This window comes from Myotis myotis, unplaced genomic scaffold, assembly GCF_014108235.1.
Source record: "Myotis myotis isolate mMyoMyo1 unplaced genomic scaffold, mMyoMyo1.p scaffold_m19_p_35, whole genome shotgun sequence".
Classification (NCBI taxonomy): Eukaryota; Metazoa; Chordata; class Mammalia; order Chiroptera; family Vespertilionidae; genus Myotis; species Myotis myotis.
This window is the reverse complement of record NW_023416341.1, coordinates 520,140-536,706: the sequence shown is the minus strand read 5'-3', so window position 1 is coordinate 536,706 and position 16,567 is coordinate 520,140. Positions and strand designations below refer to the sequence as shown.

At 61.3% G+C, this 16,567-nt stretch overlaps 4 protein-coding genes and 1 pseudogene across 9 annotated transcripts; 2 read left to right on the top strand and 3 right to left on the bottom strand.

Annotated features, from left to right (window-relative positions):
- The first annotated feature begins 99 nt into the window (after window positions 1-99).
- Window positions 100-4,184, top strand: RHBDL1 (rhomboid like 1). Of its 3 annotated transcripts, none has more exons than XM_036303211.1 (8): window positions 100-1,745; window positions 2,197-2,355; window positions 2,563-2,787; window positions 2,856-3,004; window positions 3,105-3,217; window positions 3,293-3,393; window positions 3,472-3,532; window positions 3,618-4,184. In XM_036303211.1, the coding sequence occupies exons 1-8, from the start codon at window positions 1,707-1,709 to the stop codon at window positions 3,887-3,889; spliced, it is 1,119 nt and encodes a 372-aa protein (XP_036159104.1). In that variant the 5' UTR covers window positions 100-1,706; the 3' UTR covers window positions 3,890-4,184. The 3 variants fall into 3 exon arrangements, with proteins under 3 accessions (XP_036159104.1, XP_036159102.1, XP_036159105.1); XM_036303209.1 differs by having other exon boundaries at window positions 2,194-2,355; XM_036303212.1 differs by lacking the exon at window positions 2,563-2,787 and having other exon boundaries at window positions 2,194-2,355.
- A 187-nt stretch (window positions 4,185-4,371) lies between these two features.
- On the bottom strand, window positions 4,372-5,913 carry LOC118652857 (annotated as a pseudogene).
- On the top strand, window positions 5,774-8,188 carry STUB1 (STIP1 homology and U-box containing protein 1). The gene is made up of 7 exons (XM_036303206.1): window positions 5,774-6,070; window positions 6,568-6,766; window positions 6,856-7,021; window positions 7,229-7,316; window positions 7,456-7,512; window positions 7,596-7,712; window positions 7,784-8,188. The coding sequence occupies exons 1-7, from the start codon at window positions 5,912-5,914 to the stop codon at window positions 7,907-7,909; spliced, it is 912 nt and encodes a 303-aa protein (XP_036159099.1). The 5' UTR covers window positions 5,774-5,911; the 3' UTR covers window positions 7,910-8,188.
- On the bottom strand, window positions 7,086-9,894 carry JMJD8 (jumonji domain containing 8). 3 transcript variants are annotated; one of them, XM_036303215.1, is made up of 9 exons: window positions 9,730-9,894; window positions 9,560-9,655; window positions 9,334-9,382; window positions 9,156-9,252; window positions 8,995-9,060; window positions 8,778-8,897; window positions 8,624-8,691; window positions 8,416-8,545; window positions 7,086-8,318 (listed from the first exon to the last, which is right to left on the bottom strand). In XM_036303215.1, exons 1-9 carry the CDS (start codon window positions 9,822-9,824, stop codon window positions 8,302-8,304), a joined length of 738 nt encoding a protein of 245 aa, XP_036159108.1. In that variant the 5' UTR covers window positions 9,825-9,894; the 3' UTR covers window positions 7,086-8,301. The 3 variants fall into 3 exon arrangements, with proteins under 3 accessions (XP_036159108.1, XP_036159107.1, XP_036159106.1); XM_036303214.1 differs by having other exon boundaries at window positions 8,411-8,545; window positions 9,156-9,249; window positions 9,730-9,878; XM_036303213.1 differs by having other exon boundaries at window positions 8,411-8,545; window positions 9,730-9,877.
- Window positions 9,895-10,041: 147 nt separating this feature from the next.
- WDR24 (WD repeat domain 24) lies at window positions 10,042-15,575 on the bottom strand. Of its 2 annotated transcripts, XM_036303201.1 has the most exons (9): window positions 15,375-15,575; window positions 14,519-15,001; window positions 12,880-13,057; window positions 12,053-12,725; window positions 11,406-11,524; window positions 11,207-11,328; window positions 11,008-11,112; window positions 10,587-10,927; window positions 10,042-10,458 (listed from the first exon to the last, which is right to left on the bottom strand). In XM_036303201.1, the coding sequence occupies exons 2-9, from the start codon at window positions 14,997-14,999 to the stop codon at window positions 10,105-10,107; spliced, it is 2,373 nt and encodes a 790-aa protein (XP_036159094.1). In that variant the 5' UTR covers window positions 15,000-15,001; window positions 15,375-15,575; the 3' UTR covers window positions 10,042-10,104. The 2 variants fall into 2 exon arrangements, with proteins under 2 accessions (XP_036159094.1, XP_036159093.1); XM_036303200.1 differs by having other exon boundaries at window positions 14,519-15,575.
- Between the last annotated feature and the right edge of the window lie 992 nt (window positions 15,576-16,567).

The window sequence follows — 16,567 nt, the reverse complement described above, 5'->3', positions numbered from 1 at the left end:
AAACTTCACTCCTGACCCCCCACACCTGCCCTCTAGGCCTGAGCCTGCAAACAGGCCCACATGAGGTCCAGTTGGGGTTCAGCTGCAGCCTGGGAGCCTCCACATTGAGGTCCCTGCTTTCCTGAGGTGGCCTACCTCCTCCCCAACTTCAGCATCCATCCGGCAGCCTGCCTGAGCTGTGGGGAGGACCTGGGATTCTGAGGTGGAACCGGGGTGCACGGTGGCTGCTGGTGTGGGGGAGCTGCCTGTTCTTACCCTGACCAGAGACCTGTCACTCACTGGCTGGGGGACAGCAAGAGACCCCAGCCTAAGGGGAGGCTCTACTTGGGATTATGTTTCAACACCTGTCCCAGGTGCTTACTTGGCTGGTGTTCTGGGACGCGGAGCAGAGGCAGCCCATGGTGGGACTGGGTGGAAGACCCTGGTTACCCCCGCAGGTGCCTCCTGCCATCAGTCATTCCATGCAAGACAGAGCTTCCACACCAAGGTTTCTCCCAGAGCATCAGTGCTGTTCCTGGGAGGCATGGGGAGTTACCTGCTCTGCTCAGGCCGGACCCAGAAGGTCTGGGATCAGACTAAGAAAAATATTTTTTTTATTGATTTCAGAAAAAAAGGGAGCAGGGGGAGATAGAAACATCAATGATTGATGAATCATTGATTGGCTACCTCCTGCACTCCCCACACTGGGAATCGCCCCCAACCCTGGGCAAATGCCCTGACTGGGAATCAAACTGGAACCTCCTGGTTCAAAGGGCAACACTCAACCACTGAGCCACACCAGCCAGGGGAGAGGGTAAGACTCTTGAAGTCGAACTGCCACTGTCCTGCTATTCCAGCTGCTGAGGTGTGGTGCTCACTTGAGCTCTATCCTGAGGCCCAGCTGCTAGGACTGACCGCTCCATGGCTGGGGGTTCCGAGTGCTGCTCTGAGGGGCTGCTGTGGTGACATTCCTAGTCTGTAACCCCTTGTTGGAGGGGTCTGCCTGCCTACCCAGGAAATAGGGCCTCCTGTCTCAGCTGCAGCCTTGTCCCTTGCGGGCTCTGCCTGGGCTCCCCGCTGCCCTCTGGGGTTGTAGTCTCCACTGTCACTATCCAGCATGTGGCTGCAGGGGCTCCAGTGGAAGACGTGTGCTGGGGCTGGTCTGCAAAGAGCATGCAGGCGCCTCTCCTCTCTACCCGTCACTAACAGCCCTGTCAGCCTCGGCACCCATCTGCGGGGCCTTTTGCTGCCCGACTGCAGATGGACCAGCACCCTGGCAGGCAGCCGTTTTCAGGGAGCCCCGGCCCGGGGAGTCACAGGTAGCGGGGTGGTCCGGGGAGGCTTCCCCAAGGAGGTGGTGTGGGCGCTGAGGCCCCGTCCCGGGAGAAGGGATGCGCCAGGGGCTTGGCTGCCGCCTGCAGCTGTTTCCCACGACTGTCCCCTCTTCGTAGTAGAGAGCTCTGCCAGGGTGCGGGGGCGAGGCTGGGGAAGCCTGCATGTGGTGAGCGGGTGAGGAGGCTGGGGCGCTGGTCGGGCCATCACCATCCTGGAGCGCGTCCGCGTGCAGGGCACGCGCGTGTTCCGGCCACGCGTGCGGCGGGGGCGGGCGGCTCGGTGACGCGGCGCCAGGCAGAGCGGGCGGAGCGCACGGGCCGGGGCGGAGCGGAGTCATCCGCAGAGCAGCCCCTCCCGGCCGCGGCCGTCGACCCCGGACCCGGCCCGGCTCTATGGACAGGAGCTCGCTGCTGCAGCTTATCCAGGAGCAGGTGCGTTGGGGTAGAGGGGCGCCGGCACCGCCCCTGCCATTGGGGTGGGCTGGGGAAATGGAACTCGCAGCGCCTCAGCCCAGCCCCCGCTCATGCCCATTCCCCACACCCTCTTATGCACGACCTTGGCCCACTGCCTGAGACCCCAGGAAAGGGTGAGCCAGACCAGGACGCCTGAGGAGGGGCAAGGGGGGTGGGCGACTGTCCTCAGACTTTAGCCCTACCCTTCCAGGATGGACAGAGCCAAAATGAGGTGAGGAGACCCCTAGAGGCTTGGGACTCAGGAACCGGTTCCCTGGCAGCTCCTGAGACCACGTGGGCACAGGGATCTAGCCCAAGGGTGTTGGGAGACTGCCTTTTCCAGCTGGCTTGGGGCAGCCCTTGGGTCTGTGGGTCTGGTCCACCCTCAGGCCTTGGCCAGCATCACCTCCTCCACCCCCCACCCCAGCAGCTGGACCCTGAGAACACGGGCTTCATCGGTGCAGACACCTTCACTGGCTTGGTGCACAGCCATGAGCTACCCCTGGATCCAGCCAAGCTGGACATGCTGGTGGCCCTGGCCCAGAGCAATGAGCGGGGCCAGGTCTGCTACCAGGAGCTGGTGGACCTGGTCAGTGCTCAAGTGGGTGGGCAACAGGGGTGGGGGCCCAGGCCGTGGCCCGCATAGTGCCTGGCGAGTTGGGTGGGCAGGTAGCCCCTCTTTCCTTACCTCCCCGCTGCAGCAGGGCTGCAAACCCTGTGAGGAGCTGGGCAGACCAGGTGGGCACGGAGGTCGTGGGGGTAGTGTGATGCCCCATGCTTAGGCCCCCCCCCCCAGATCAGCAGCAAGCGCTCAAGCAGCTTTAAGCGGGCCATCGCCAATGGACAGCGGGCACTGCCCCGGGAGGGGCTGCTAGACGAGCCGGGCCTGGGTGTCTATAAGCGGTTTGTGCGCTACGTGGCCTACGAGATCTTGCCCCGAGAGGTGGACCGCCACTGGTACTTCTACCGGCACCGAAGCTGCCCACCCCCTGTGTTTATGGCCTCGGTCACTCTGGCCCAGGTGAGCCTACCCCCTGTCTGCCACCCACATCCCTGGCCTGGCCCAGTCCTAATGCCCTTCTCTCCTAGATCATCGTGTTCCTGTGCTATGGGGCCCGTCTCAACAAGTGGGTGCTGCAGACCTACCACCCTGAGTACATGAAGAGCCCTCTTGTATACCACCCCGGGCACCGGGCGCGGGCCTGGCGCTTCCTCACCTACATGTTCATGCATGTTGGGTGAGTGCCGGCCTGCTTCTGGCACCCGAGTTCAGAGGCTGGGGCTGGGAGCCTGATGACTGAGCACACCCCTCATACCCATTTGCCTCTACGTGACCAGGCTGGAGCAGCTGGGGTTCAACGCACTCCTACAGCTGATGATTGGGGTGCCCCTGGAAATGGTGCACGGCCTGCTCCGCATCAGCCTGCTCTACCTGGCTGGCGTGCTGGCAGGTGAGGCAGGCACATAGCCCCTGGCCACCTCACTGAAACGCCTCATCCTCACAGCCCTCCCCTTGCTTCACACAGGCTCCCTGACTGTCTCCATTACTGACATGCGGGCCCCTGTGGTGGGGGGCTCTGGCGGAGTCTACGCCCTGTGCTCTGCACACCTGGCCAATGTCGTCATGGTAATCAAACAACCTGGGTGGGCTTGGGCGGGGGGGCCCCACAAGGCTTGCCTCACTGCCTGTCTCATGTCCCATCAGAACTGGGCTGGGATGAGGTGTCCCTACAAGCTGCTGAGAATGGTGCTGGCCCTGGTGTGCAGTAAGTAGGGATGAAAGGTGCCGGAGGCGGGCGGGAACTGAGCCCAGGGCCAGGGGTGCCTCCCATGTGTCAACTCCCTCTGCAGTGAGCTCCGAGGTGGGCCGGGCTGTGTGGCTGCGCTTCTCCCCGCCACTGCCCGCCTCGGGCCCACAGCCCAGCTTCATGGCGCACTTGGCTGGTGCGGTGGTGGGGGTCAGCATGGGCCTGACCATCCTGCGCAGTTATGAGGAACGCCTTCGGGACCAGTGCGGCTGGTGGGTGGTGCTGCTTGCCTACGGCACCTTCCTGCTCTTCGCCATCTTCTGGAATATCTTCGCCTATGACCTGCTGGGTGCCCATATTCCTCCACCACCCTGAGGAGCTCCTGGGGGGCCACACGGGCCAGGGCGTGGCCTGCATGTCCACCTTCTGTGAAAGTATGTCTTAAGACTGCTTCTCCCGTGAGGGCAGGTGGCCCCTGTGGCCTACTGAGTCCAAGCCAAGCCTTACACCAGCCCTGGCCCCCCTCCGAGGCCTGGGGGTGTTAGGACTGCTGGGCCAGGCTGGGTGGTGGAGGTCCCAAGGGTGGTCCCAGAGGAGACCCTGTCCTGGTCTCCCTCCATGACTTGCAGTCTGAGCCTTTTTGGAGAATAAATAAATATTTTACACAACACCAGGTAGCTGTAATGGGGCTCTGGGGGCTGGTCTGGCCTCCCCTCAACTCACTGAGCCGACTATGAGGGCTCTTCCCTCCATGTGGGCAGCCTGGATTCCCCCTTGCTCCTCTGCAGGCGTATGAGGTATGTCTGTGTGAGAAGTGGGAGCCCCTGGAGAGGGGCTGTGGACCTCATGGTCTGGAGTGAGTTCAGCAAGCATTTATTGAGCTCCTACAGTCACCTAGCAGGTGAGCAGGCCATAGTCAAGTTCACTTGGACTGGGTCCTATACTTCCTGGCTGGCCTGGTATCCTCAGGGGTGGCTAGGCTAGGGCTGAGATCAGGGAGCAGGTTGGGAGCAGCTTCTACCCGACAGCCCAGGTCCATAGTGCTAGTTCCACAACCCTAAGGCACTAGCTGGGAGGTGCACAGGGAATCTGGGGCCCAGGGCACCCTGTCCTGGGGAACAGCTCTGTACACTGCATCCTGACCAGAGTCCTGAATGTCCTCCTAGCCTACCAATAGTCCCCTCACCTGGGCTCAGGGCTGTGGCATGCTTCCACACCTGGCCCAGGTACAGCTGGAAGTACCTTGAGTATACTGCAGGGCTGGCAGGCCAGGTACGGGGGTCCACTGCCTCATTGGAGCTGCAACAGCTAAGACTGCTGGGGGAAGTGAAAGGCCAGCATTCAGACCCGCCAGTGTCAGAACAACGTCGGTGGGGGCAGCCATTATCAATGACCCTCCATGTCATGGATGTGACCATCGGTTCATCTCACAAAGTCACTGACTGGTCCCTCCTGTGACCCGCCCATACAACCAGCTCTCCCCACTAACCTTGAGGCCTTGGAGGGAGGCGGCGGCCCAGCGCTTTGCTACGAGCTCTGGGGGTCACCGGCTGCTGCAGGCGCGGGTGGCAGCGGCCCTGTGCAGCAGAGTTGGGGTAGGTGCAATGGTCACTGGTGGTGGACCTCGACAGGAGGGCCTGCCCCACCACAAGAAGACTCACTCCCAGGAGGAAGCCCCGTCCCACTGCGCAGGGGCCGCCGCCAAAAGGAAGCCCCAACACCAGGAGGCGGGCCGCCCGCTGAGGTTCCGCCACCCACGTGGAAGCCCCTCATCGCCAGCTTCCACGCCAGCAGCAGCGCCAGCTCGTCACGTGCTTCGCTCCGCCCTCGATGGCCGCGGGCAAATCCTCTGGATGCCTGGGGAAGGGCGGTGACGGCCGTCTGGGCAACGAGGCCGCACTGTCCAGGACTTCCAGGCCCCCGCGCGAGGCCGCAGCACCTCTCCGTGGTGCGCCAGGATGGCTGCTCGGCAGCCCGGGTCCTCTCCGTCCCACAGCCCGCGGGCGGCCGCCAAATCCACGCGCCAGGCTGGGCCTCGATGGGCGTGGGCGGCCGTGGGGCGTGGGCGGGGCCGACTTCTGGAAGGACCACCCCCGGACGCGAGGGGCGGAGCTGCCTGGTGCAAACCTAGGCGCGCCTCCAGACTTCCGACGTCGCGGCTCACGTTGCCCCCACCCTCCAGCCCATCAGCCCCGCCCCCACAGGGCGACGTGCGCACGCGCGGCCCCGCCCACCCCGCTGGCACGGATCCGTCCCGTTCACTCCGCCCCACGCGGCCGGAAGTTCCGGTGGCGAATCGCTGGACCGGGCCCGAGCGGATCGCGGGCTCGGGCTGCGGGCTTGGGCGACCCGGGCGCCGAGTCTGGGAGCGGATCCCAGGCCGTGCCGCGCGGCGCCATGAAGGGCAAGGAGGAGAAGGAGGGCGGCGCGCGGCTGGGCGCAGCTGGCGGAAGCCCGGAGAAGAGCCCGAGCGCGCAGGAGCTCAAGGAGCAGGGCAACCGGCTCTTCGTGGGCCGCAAGTACCCGGAGGCGGCGGCCTGCTACGGCCGCGCCATCGTGAGTGCACCGGCGCCGGGGGAGGGGACCGGCGTCCGGGCCAGAGGAGGGGGTGGGGCCGGGCTGCCCGGCCGCCCTTTTCGGACCTTAGGAGGGCCGTGGTTCTGACGGGGAAGGAGCACGTAGGCTCTGAGGACTCGATGATCTCGTTGCAAAGGTGCCAAGGCTGAACCCAGGGCTGGCTTGCCGGAGACCTCTGTCGGGTGGGAGCTTCAGGGCGCTTGAGGCCGGCAGGGCCAGGGACCCCGTCCAAAGCCGGGGGCCTCCACAGTTCCGGTACACTTACCTTTACAGAACCTACTGGAGTTGAGAGGGCTCCCGCAGGCCCCAGGGCCCGGACACCACCCTCCGCCCGTCCTCAGGCCTCAGGCTTTGAAGCTGTAAAACCTCTAGTGTCTTGATTTCAACCATGGACCCCAAGGCAGGACAAGGCCTGGGACAGAGGGGGCAGGCTGAGTTCGCTCCCTCACGCTGACTGGCCTGCGTTGGTCCCCCAGACCCGGAATCCCCTGGTGGCAGTGTACTACACCAACCGGGCACTGTGCTACCTGAAGATGCAGCAGCACGAGCAGGCCCTGGCTGACTGCCGGCGCGCCTTGGAGCTGGACGGGCAGTCCGTGAAGGCACACTTTTTCCTGGGGCAATGCCAGTTGGAGATGGAGAGCTATGATGAGGCGATTGCCAACTTGCAGCGAGGTGGGTCTGCAGGCTGGCTGGTTATGGGGGTGCTTGGGACCAGGTGGGTGGACTGGCCAAAGGGTGACCTGAAGCCTCTGTCCCCCCAGCCTACAACCTGGCTAAGGAGCAGCGACTCAACTTTGGGGACGACATCCCCAGTGCTCTGCGCATCGCCAAGAAGAAGCGCTGGAATAGCATTGAGGAGCGGCGCATCCACCAGGAGAACGAGCTGCACTCCTACCTCACAAGACTCATTGTGGCCGAGCGTGAGAGGTGGGCTGTGAGGACAGACTCTGGGGACCCCTCTCCCCTGCCCCCAACAAGTCACCACTTTAAGTCATGAACACAAGTGTTTATTGAAGGCTAACCCTGGTGAACAGCAGACAGAGGGGGAGCAGGTCTGAACAAGCCTGAGGTTGGGGTGGAGTCTGACCTTTCCTGGCCAGATCTGTCTCTGACCAGCTCCTGGTCAACCCCCAGGGAGCTGGAAGAGTGTCAGCGGAACCATGAGGGTGATGAGGATGATGGCCACGTCCGGGCCCAGCAGGCCTGCATCGAGGCCAAGCACGTGAGGGTGCCCCGGCCCACGTGTGGGTCTTGTGTTTGTGTGCACATTCTGTGAGGGTGCCCTGGCTCCTGTGTGTGTCTGTGTCTGGGGAAGGGAGACGGGAAGTCTGGCCCATGCATGGCTGCTTGGTTATTTGCAGGACAAGTACTTAGCAGACATGGATGACCTCTTCTCCCAGGTGGATGAGAAGAGAAAGGTGAGTTGGCTGTTCTCTAGGGCCTGTAGGTAGCAGGATCTGTAGTAGCGTCCCCTTCCTGATCCCTGACCCTTGTGATGCAGAAGCGAGACATCCCTGACTATCTGTGTGGCAAAATCAGCTTTGAGCTGATGCGGGAGCCGTGCATCACACCCAGTGGCATCACCTATGACCGTAAGGACATTGAGGAGCACCTGCAGGTGAGGGCCCATGGGTGCTGGGGGCAGGGCCCCAGCCCACCAAACACTTTCTGACTCTGTTGTCACTGCAGCGTGTGGGCCACTTTGACCCTGTGACCCGGAGCCCTCTGACCCAGGAACAGCTCATCCCCAACCTGGCCATGAAAGAGGTCATCGATGCATTCATCTCTGAGAATGGCTGGGTGGAGGACTACTGAGGCACAGCAAGTGGGAGGGCAACTCCTCCCACCTCGCCTGGCACCCTGGCCCCGGAGAGCCTTGGGGCAGTACCCCTCCTCCGCTCCTGTATATAGTTTGTGTCCCTGGACCCCTACTCCAGTGTCCCCATCCCATCTTCTATCAGTTCTGCTGGTAGGCCACGAGCCCTCCCACTCCCTGCCCCCCCATTTCCCTTCTTGGCCTGAAACAGCAGGCTATGGTGGTTTTGGCTGAGGCTGCTGCCACTACTATCCTTGTAATAAAACCTGTGAGCAGTATAGGGGTGTGTGCTGGTGTGAGACTGGGCTCGTCGGCTGCCCGCTCTGGCTAGCTGAGGAAGGTAGAGATGAAAACACTGGTGTCAAGGTTGAGTGTGGCATGCCACCATCGGTCAGGGAAATACAGAACCTGGATTGGGTAGGGCAGAGATTAGCGGGGGTGGGGGTCGGGGGGGCCTCACTCCAACCCAGCCTGACCACCCTCTCCTACCAGCCACTGACCTCACCAGCCTGGATGGTGCACTCCAAGGGCCGTGCAGATGGTGTCAGGGCTGGGTAGGTGTCCTGGAGCCAGGCCAGAGTGGTCTTATTGGGGTGGAACTCCGGGGTCTTCTCAGGAGGATATAGGAACCAGCGCTGGGGGTGGGAGCAGCAAGGTCACTCTTTGTATTGTGGTCAGTGAGCCAGAAGTCTCAGTCATAACCCTATGCTGACCTTTCGTCCGTAGATGACTTCTGAGAACCCAGGCCCATGCCAGTGGAAGGGCACCCCAGAGCCAGTTCCTGTGGGGTTAGTTACGAGCAGCTAGTGACCAAACCCAATTTGCACTCCCCATCCCCCAAATCCCCTGGTCCTGTAAGGCACCCACCTGCGATCCCAAAGCTGTAAGCAGGAGTGGTACCCAGCAGACCGAATGGGGGTGGGATGTAATGCTGAAAAAGTGACGCCCACTCAGTGAAGTTGTTGTCCCCAAAGAAGTACAGAGTGTCTGTCAGCAAAGAACACAGGAGGAAGCAGGGGTCCTGGCACCTGGGCACTTCCAAGTGCCACCTCCCCAACCCACTGCCTCCAGCCCAAGTGCTCACTATTGCCTAGGGAGGTGGGGTCCTGGGGGTGCAGCTGCTCCACATACTCCTGGAAGAGTAGGTCCACTGCGGAGAGGGGGGGCGGGGGAAGGCCGGTCAGGACTGGTTGGTGCCTCCAGGATGCTGTCAAGCAGGCTGGGCTGCGAGGTGGAGCAGCTCACCTTTCTGGTAGGAGTAGGTGTTGGCAGTGCTCAGCCGAATCACGTTGTCCCCAAATGATGCCAGCAGCCTTTTGCGGGAGCACAGAGCCCGGAACTTCTGGGGGTTGGGGGTGGAGAGAGTATTTAAGGGCCCGCCCCGCACGGGGGAGAGGCGGCCAGAAGAGGAACCAGTACTCACTGAGTTGTCTGTGAGTCCCTGCAGAATGACAGGTCTGGAGAAGGCGTAGCTAGAAGGAACAGCAGAGTTAAAGTCTGGCCCGACCCGTCCCTGTTCCCGTTCCCACACATTCGCTCAAGGAGAGGCAGTGTTGGGGGTCCCGGTGCGCGCAGGCAGGTAAGGGCGTGACAGCGCTCCGGGCGGTTTCCGGGCCTGGGAGGCGGGGCAGCCCGGGAGGCGCACGTACTGCTGAACGAACTCCGCGTAGCTGAGGTCCGCCCTGCGCTCCACGGTGCAGCGCTCCTCTTCCGCCACCGCCGCCGGGGCGGCTCCGCGCCGCTGCCTGTGGGCACAGCCGGTCAGCCACCCGGGCCGCCCCGCTGTGCGCCCCCTCCCCAACCGGCCAGCGCCGCTCACCACCCTCCATCGCCCTCTTCTCCGGGGCCGGGCCGGGCGGGAGCCGTCAGCGTCCAGAGCACTAGCAGCAAGAGACTGTGCCCCCGCCGCGCCATGAGCCCGCCGCCGCGAGGCACGCTGGGAACTCCGTCGTTGTGGCAACAGCCTGGCGTTGGGAGGGCTCCCGGAAGCGGCCTCCTTTGGCCCGCCCCAGAAGGGGCGTTATCTCCGGAAAGCAGAGGGAAGACAGAACTGCTAGTGACTTCTACCAGTTCCCCGGGCACTGCCCTCCCACCCCACAGAGTTGCTCAACGAGAGGACAGGGCAGCCTCAGACCGTGGTTCCGTTTCCTTTATTTGGTTCACAAGCTCCAGGCTCCTCCCTCCCCGGACCAGATCAGGAGTACTCGCACAGGTGGCCGCAGCCAGCAGGACAGTGGGAGCTGCCCTCCAGCCACTTCATGATGTGCTGCAGGTGGCCCCCGTGACTGCAGCCCTGGCACCACACGAACAAGCCCTTGACCACGTGGTGGCAGACGGCACACATGCTGGCGCAGCGGTGGCACCGGTCGCAGACCCAGCCCCGGCTGCTCATGGGCCGCTTGCAGTGGCTGCAGTTGACGTGCAGAGTGGTGGAGGCCTGGTTGAGGCAGCTTATAGCACGGCTGGTGCTGAGCTTGACCACCTGGTTGGACACGTTCCAGAGGCAGAAACGCTGCAGCAGGTCGATGTAGGACGCGTACCAGTGCTCCTGGTGGTGCGGGGAGGGCAGAGGGAAGCAAGAGACCAGGGTCGTGGGCCCGGGGTTTCACCCCAGCATGCTGGGTACAAGCCCAGACAGGTGTGCAGGGAGGCCCTCCTTCCGGCCCGCTCACCAACCTGCGTCTGTTCATCTATGTCCTTCCGCACACGTTCACCCAGCACGATGAGTACGGATACAGCCATCTGCACGTCGCCCTGCTCAGCATAGAAGCGTAGCATGTCGCACACCAGGGCGCTGAAGAAGTCGGGTGGCAGGCGGCTGTCGTAGAGTGCGTGTGAAACAGAGACCAGCGAGAAGGAGGAGTCCATGGGCGCCAGGGAGGCCACATCTGCCTCGCTGCCGCTCACATGGGGTGAGTCTGCCTTGTCCTGTAGGTTCTCAGGCCCCGGTGGCGTGTCCACAATCTCATGGCGCAGTGGGAAGGCCTCCTGGGGCAGCACGTACTCAGGCTCCTCAGCTGTGGGGCAGGGGCCAGGAAGGCAAGGTCTGAGCCTCTGGCCCTGACTCCCAGCTGTGCCCCTCCCAGCCCCCACTCACTGTGGGCGTGATCTGGATCCAGCAGGTATAACTCATCATCCTCGCCCTCTGCATCGCCCAGCAGGTAGTCAGCAGGCACATCACTACCCTCGGTCTCCTCGTTATCTGCTCATGTGGGAGGGAGGGATTTACACAGCTGGCTTGCTTTGGGATGCCCAGCCCCACTCCCAACAATACCCTGTGTCGCCCTCTAGCCTACCCTCGTTGGTGATGAGTGTAGCTGAGGAGTCAAGCAGCACCGTGTCGCTCCGTGTGTCACCTTTGCTGCGGTCCAGCCGGGTCTCACTGCCCAGTCCTTGGGCCATATCCTTCAGGTTGAAACTGGGGGCAGGGAGGGCTGATAGGTGGGTAGGCTCCAGCAGTCCCACCCTCTGAGAGAGCCGCCGCCAGGGATCTACCTGTTCATGAGTGGCAGGCCACAGGAACTGCCCTTGCCCACACTGTGATTGAGATTGGTAGTGGGAACCAGGCCAGGGCTACAGTAGATGATCCGTAGCATGGTCCATGTCTGTGCCACCTAGGAGTGGGCACTGGTCACTCATGGGGTCCTGGGTCCCTGGTGCCCCATGCAGGCCCTCCCTTTGCCTGGATGGAACTATAAACTCTCTGCGTTCAGCTGCCCAGGGACCCAGTGTCCTGGCCCACCTCAGGTAAGGACACAGGCCCATGGGAAAGACAAAAATCCCAGCCCCCATCCTGCAGGGCACAGAGGCAGATGTGGGAGGTGGCTGATGAGGAAATAAGCCTCATCTCCCAGGGAGATGATGAGAGAGGCAGTGTGGACTTCTACAAGGCCAGGCACCTTAGGAAGTCTGAAGCAAGAATGAGCCAGAATAGGGGGGTTAAGCCCCATGATGCCTCCAAATTATACCCCCAGGATGGCACTAGTATTTGCTCTGCTCTGGGGCCCTGAGCACCCTCAGTTACTGGGGCAGGTAAGGGTTGGTGAATTGAACTCAGGGCAGGGGCTGGGTGCAGCAGTTAAAGGAGTCCCCTGACCTTGCCCCAAGGTCATGGTCCCTCAGTCCCTCTCAGCCCCACATACCTGGTTTCGGCCAAGCTCCCGAGCCACTTTTGAATTGTGGTCACAGAGCTCAGCCAGTGGCCGGCCAGCTAGGGCATAACGCTCAGCAGTGTCCACAAACCAGCTCATGCTGCCACTGCCAGGTTCCATCTCAAAGACGCTCAGGGCACTGGAGGCGAGACCTGCGAAGGGCTCAGCAGGGTCCAGCTTGCGCTTGAAGAAAATGGGGTGGCGCCGATCACCAGCATAGGGCTTGCGCCCTGACTCAGCGGCCACTAGGCTCTCCTTAGCGGCAAAGGCCAGGTCCCCAAAGAGACCATAGCAGAGGCCCTCAGGATTGGCACGCTCTACAGGTTGGCTAGCATCACGGAACAGGTGCTGGCACAGTGTGCTGTCCTTGGAGCCAGAGAGCAGGAAGGAGGGGTCATGCGGATGGCGCCAGGCGATGCCTGTTGTGACATCGCGGTGCTCCTCAAACATGGCTGCTGGTACAAAGGGCCTGCGCACATCCCACACGTAGATGTTGTGGTCCACCATCATGGAGCATGTAGCCAGGTGGTGGCGGCACTCGGGTCGCCACTTAACTCTGGCCACTGAGGCAATGGTTTGCACGCAGTGCACCTCCTTGGCACGTTGGGTGGTCATGTCCCAGACCTTCACCATCTTGTCACGCCCACCCGTGGCCAGCCAGCCCCTATGGAAGGCGCATGAAGCCCTCAGTTTCTTCTCTTGGGGTGGGAGGGTTCCCCACTCTCTGACTCACAGGACTTGAGGCAGTGAGAGAGAGTCCCTCCATGAGTGCCACCCATCCCGTCCTACCCATGCCCTTGCCCCAGCCCGCCCTATACCTGTCCTCGGGGTGCCAGTCACAGCAGAAGACAGGCCCATTGTGGGCTGTGAACATCCTCTCACAACGGTCAGGCCGCCGAATGTCCCAGAGCTGCACATTGCCATTCTCAAAGGTGGAGGCGAAAGTGAAGTAGTCCCGGATGCTGAACTGGACGTCCCGCACACTCTCAGACTGGCCTATGGGTAGGATGTCAATGGAGGGAGAAGGTGAGGGGGTGAAGCCCAAAGGGGGTTCCAGAAGAGAGAGTGGCCAAGAGGGGAGTCCTGGGAGTGGCTGTGGACCCTTCGAGTCCTGCCTGGAATAGACAAGAAGAGGAGAGGCCGCACAGACACAACAGCCTGGGCTGGAGAGCAGACACCAGGCATCAGGTGGTTTCTTTTGTTTTGTTGATCCTCACCAGAGGACATTTCTCCATTGATTTCAGAACATATCCCAACTGGGGCTGGGGATGGAACCTGCAATGCAGGCGTGTGCCCTTGACCAGGAATCGAACCCAAGACCCTTCAGTGCACAGGCCGATGTTCTAACCACTGATCCACGTCGGCCAGGGTGGCATCAGGTGGTTTCTGATATAAACTCCTGGGCCTTGCTTTTCCCTGGATTCTCTTCTCTGATGTCAGTCCTTGTACAAAGCTGTGGCTTAGCTTCAGGACTGGGTGGCAGAACATTAGGTGAACAGGAGTCTCACTGGACCACATGTCCATGCCCCCCAACGAGTTCTGAGGCCCCAGAAGGAGGCCCAAGGAGGCATGGATGAGGGTGCCTCAGCCTCTGCCCAGTCCCTCCACCTTGAGCTGAAGTTCTGGGTCAAATCCAGAGGACTGGAGGCTTTGAGGGTCCGTGTCCACCACCATAAACTGCCACACCGAGAGCCTTTGAGCGCAGTGTGCAGCTTTGCCCCAGCACAGGTAGCTCAGGGTCTGTCTTAAGGGAACCCCACCCTCAATTCTCCAAGGACTCTGCCCTGTGCTTCACTTGGTTTCATTGAGATGGACAAGGGAGAACTGTCTCAAGACCACTGTCAGGGAGCTGGGCCTGCTAGGAAAAGAACCATAGTGGGACCAGGCAGTGCACCCCACCTCTGCATCCCTGGGCTGAGGACCCTGAAAGTCCCAGTGGATTTCCTGCAATGAGGCAGCCTGGGGCTCTGAGGCAAGGGAAGAGGAAGCAGTGAAACAACCATCTGCTCAACCACTGAGGTTGGCTGTAGGTCTGCTCAGGTTCAGCCCTTCCATCCAATACCCAGCTGTCCTTTCAGATGCATCAGAGCTGCAGCCACACTCCAGCTACTCCTCACACTTCAACTAGGACTGCCTGGTCCCTCCCCTGCTGACCCCACCCACTCTCTCAGTCCCAGCTAAGTTGGTCCCTCCCCTAGGAAGGCCTTTTTTTTTTTTAAGGATGTTTTTATTGATTATAGACAGTTGTCTCCTGTATGTGTCCCTATGGGGGAATCAAACCCACAACCTAGGTCTGTGCCCTGACCGGAATCGAGCCACAACTTTTTGGTGTACGGACGACGCTCCAACCAACTGAGCCACCAGGTCAGGGCTCCATGCAGCACGTCTTAACCTGCCTCGAGAGTCCAGCCACCTGCAAAGATGCACACCTGCCCAACCCGCCTCCGAGGGCCTCACCTGAGAAGGTGCTAACAGAGTCCTTCCTGCGGAGGTCGAAGCACTTCATGAAGCCGTCCTGGGAGCCACTGAGCAGTACATGGGCCTCAGAGGGGTGGAAGCAGACTTTATTCACTGTGCGCTTATGCTCTGTGAACAGCTGGTCCTGCTTGTTGCGGGATGGACGGCCCAGGTTCCATGTGACTACGACACCATTGGTGGCTGCTGTGGCCAGCAGGTTCTCATCCATCTGGTGCCAGACAACGTCAGCACAGCTCAGGTTGAGCGAAGGCTTGCGACCCACACGCAGGTTCAGCTTCTCCACAAACTGCTCCTCCTCAATGGCATAGATCTTGAAGATGCTACGGCCTGCCACAACCACTTGGGCTGCATCACGACACACACTGATGGCATTGGCTGGAGCGTCCAGGTGGCAATGCATAGTATGGCCTGTGAGCGCACTGCTACTCAGGGCTGTGGTCACCCGGGACATCTTCTCCATGGCTGTACAGGTAGTGGAGACAGGAGGTCAGTGAAGTTGGCTGCCCGGGTCACCATAAAGGAAGGGGCTCTGTCAGTTCAAACACTTCACCCTAGTTGGATCCCCCAAAACTGCTTAGACCTGGGCTAGTCAGTCTTGGTGAGCCGGTCCAGAGGAGTCCACCGTCAGTCAGTCTGATTGACAAGTTCCAGCACCCTGGCGAGGCGGTCAGAAGGTGCCATAGCTGCCCTGAAGCTGGTCAGTCCCATGTCTGACTTGTGGGAAAGACCCTACCTGGTCAGTCCCTGCCCAGACCATCTTTCCATCCCCTCAGCAGTCAGGTCTAGGCAGTCACTGGACCTTTAGTCAATCCCAACAGAAAAGTGAGGTCGTTACCACCATCCACACAGTCGGCTCCCGGGCCTCCGGGGGACGGAGCAGAGGGCTAGAGGGGGCCGTGGAGGGACAGAGGCGCTGGGCACCCAGAGGAACTTCAAGCCGAGATGTTTAAGGAGCCTGGAGGGTCTGGCGGGACGGGGGGCAGGAGACGCCGGCGGCTCGGAGGTTGCGGTGGCGTTGGGGGGGGGGGGGGGGCCGAAGGCAGCGGGAACAGAGCCAGACGAACTGATACAGCCTCTTCCTCCGCGAGTACCCGAATCATTTAGTAAAGCTGCCTGGCTGGACCGGAAGCGACGCACAGGAAATAGCCCGTCTCTTTCCCGCCCCTTGTCGGAAGTGCTCCTTTACTTGTCAGTTCCTCGCCGGAAACGAGCTCCCACACCACAAAAGTTCCGGGTTAGGAACAGGCGCTGGTGGAGGCGGGAGGTTCGGTCCAGGATCCTCCGGTTTCGCCTCAGTGGTTGTCTTTTTTCTTTTCTTTCTTTTTTTATCTCAGTGTTTGTTACCAGTGCTCATCGTTCCCTCATGGTCCGTCAAGTCCATGCATCATCCCTAAACGAGTCCCGAATTCCTCCAGTCGTCTCCACCTCCTTCCTCATGTCCCCGGAACCCCAGGAGCAGGTTTTCTTAAAGGCTTCCCGGGCCCCTGTTCCCCATGATCTGAACTCCGCAGAGCAGCTACCTACCGTTCTTCGGACTAAGGCGCCCCATAGCTCCCCATCACGTGGTGAATGAAGCCCAAACCCCTGACCTCTTTCTGTCCCGGCGTACCTCCATCCGCAGCGACTTCCATTCTTTATTCCAGCCCGCCACGTTCCTGCCTCTCGGCCACCGTGCTAGGCTCTCCTCTCCAGAACGCGCCTTCTGCCCACCCTTGAGTGTTGAGCTTACGGTCCGTTCGCAGAGGCCTTCTCTGACCACCTTATCTGACGTGGCCTCTCCGAGTCACTGTCACCTCCACTCATCACACCCGTTTCTCTGTTTACTGGTGGTTGTCTGTTGCATACGAATGTGAGCTCCACCAGGCAGGGATCACCCTGTCTTGGTCTCCACAGACTCCAGTGCCTGAGCGCCTGTTCACACAACCCTGTTAGGTGCCCCTCTATGAGCCTCCCTTTCTCTCCTGGGTGTGAGTTCTGGTCTGTCCTTGCTGCATTGTGTGCTCTCTTAGGACATCCTGCCCCTCTCTT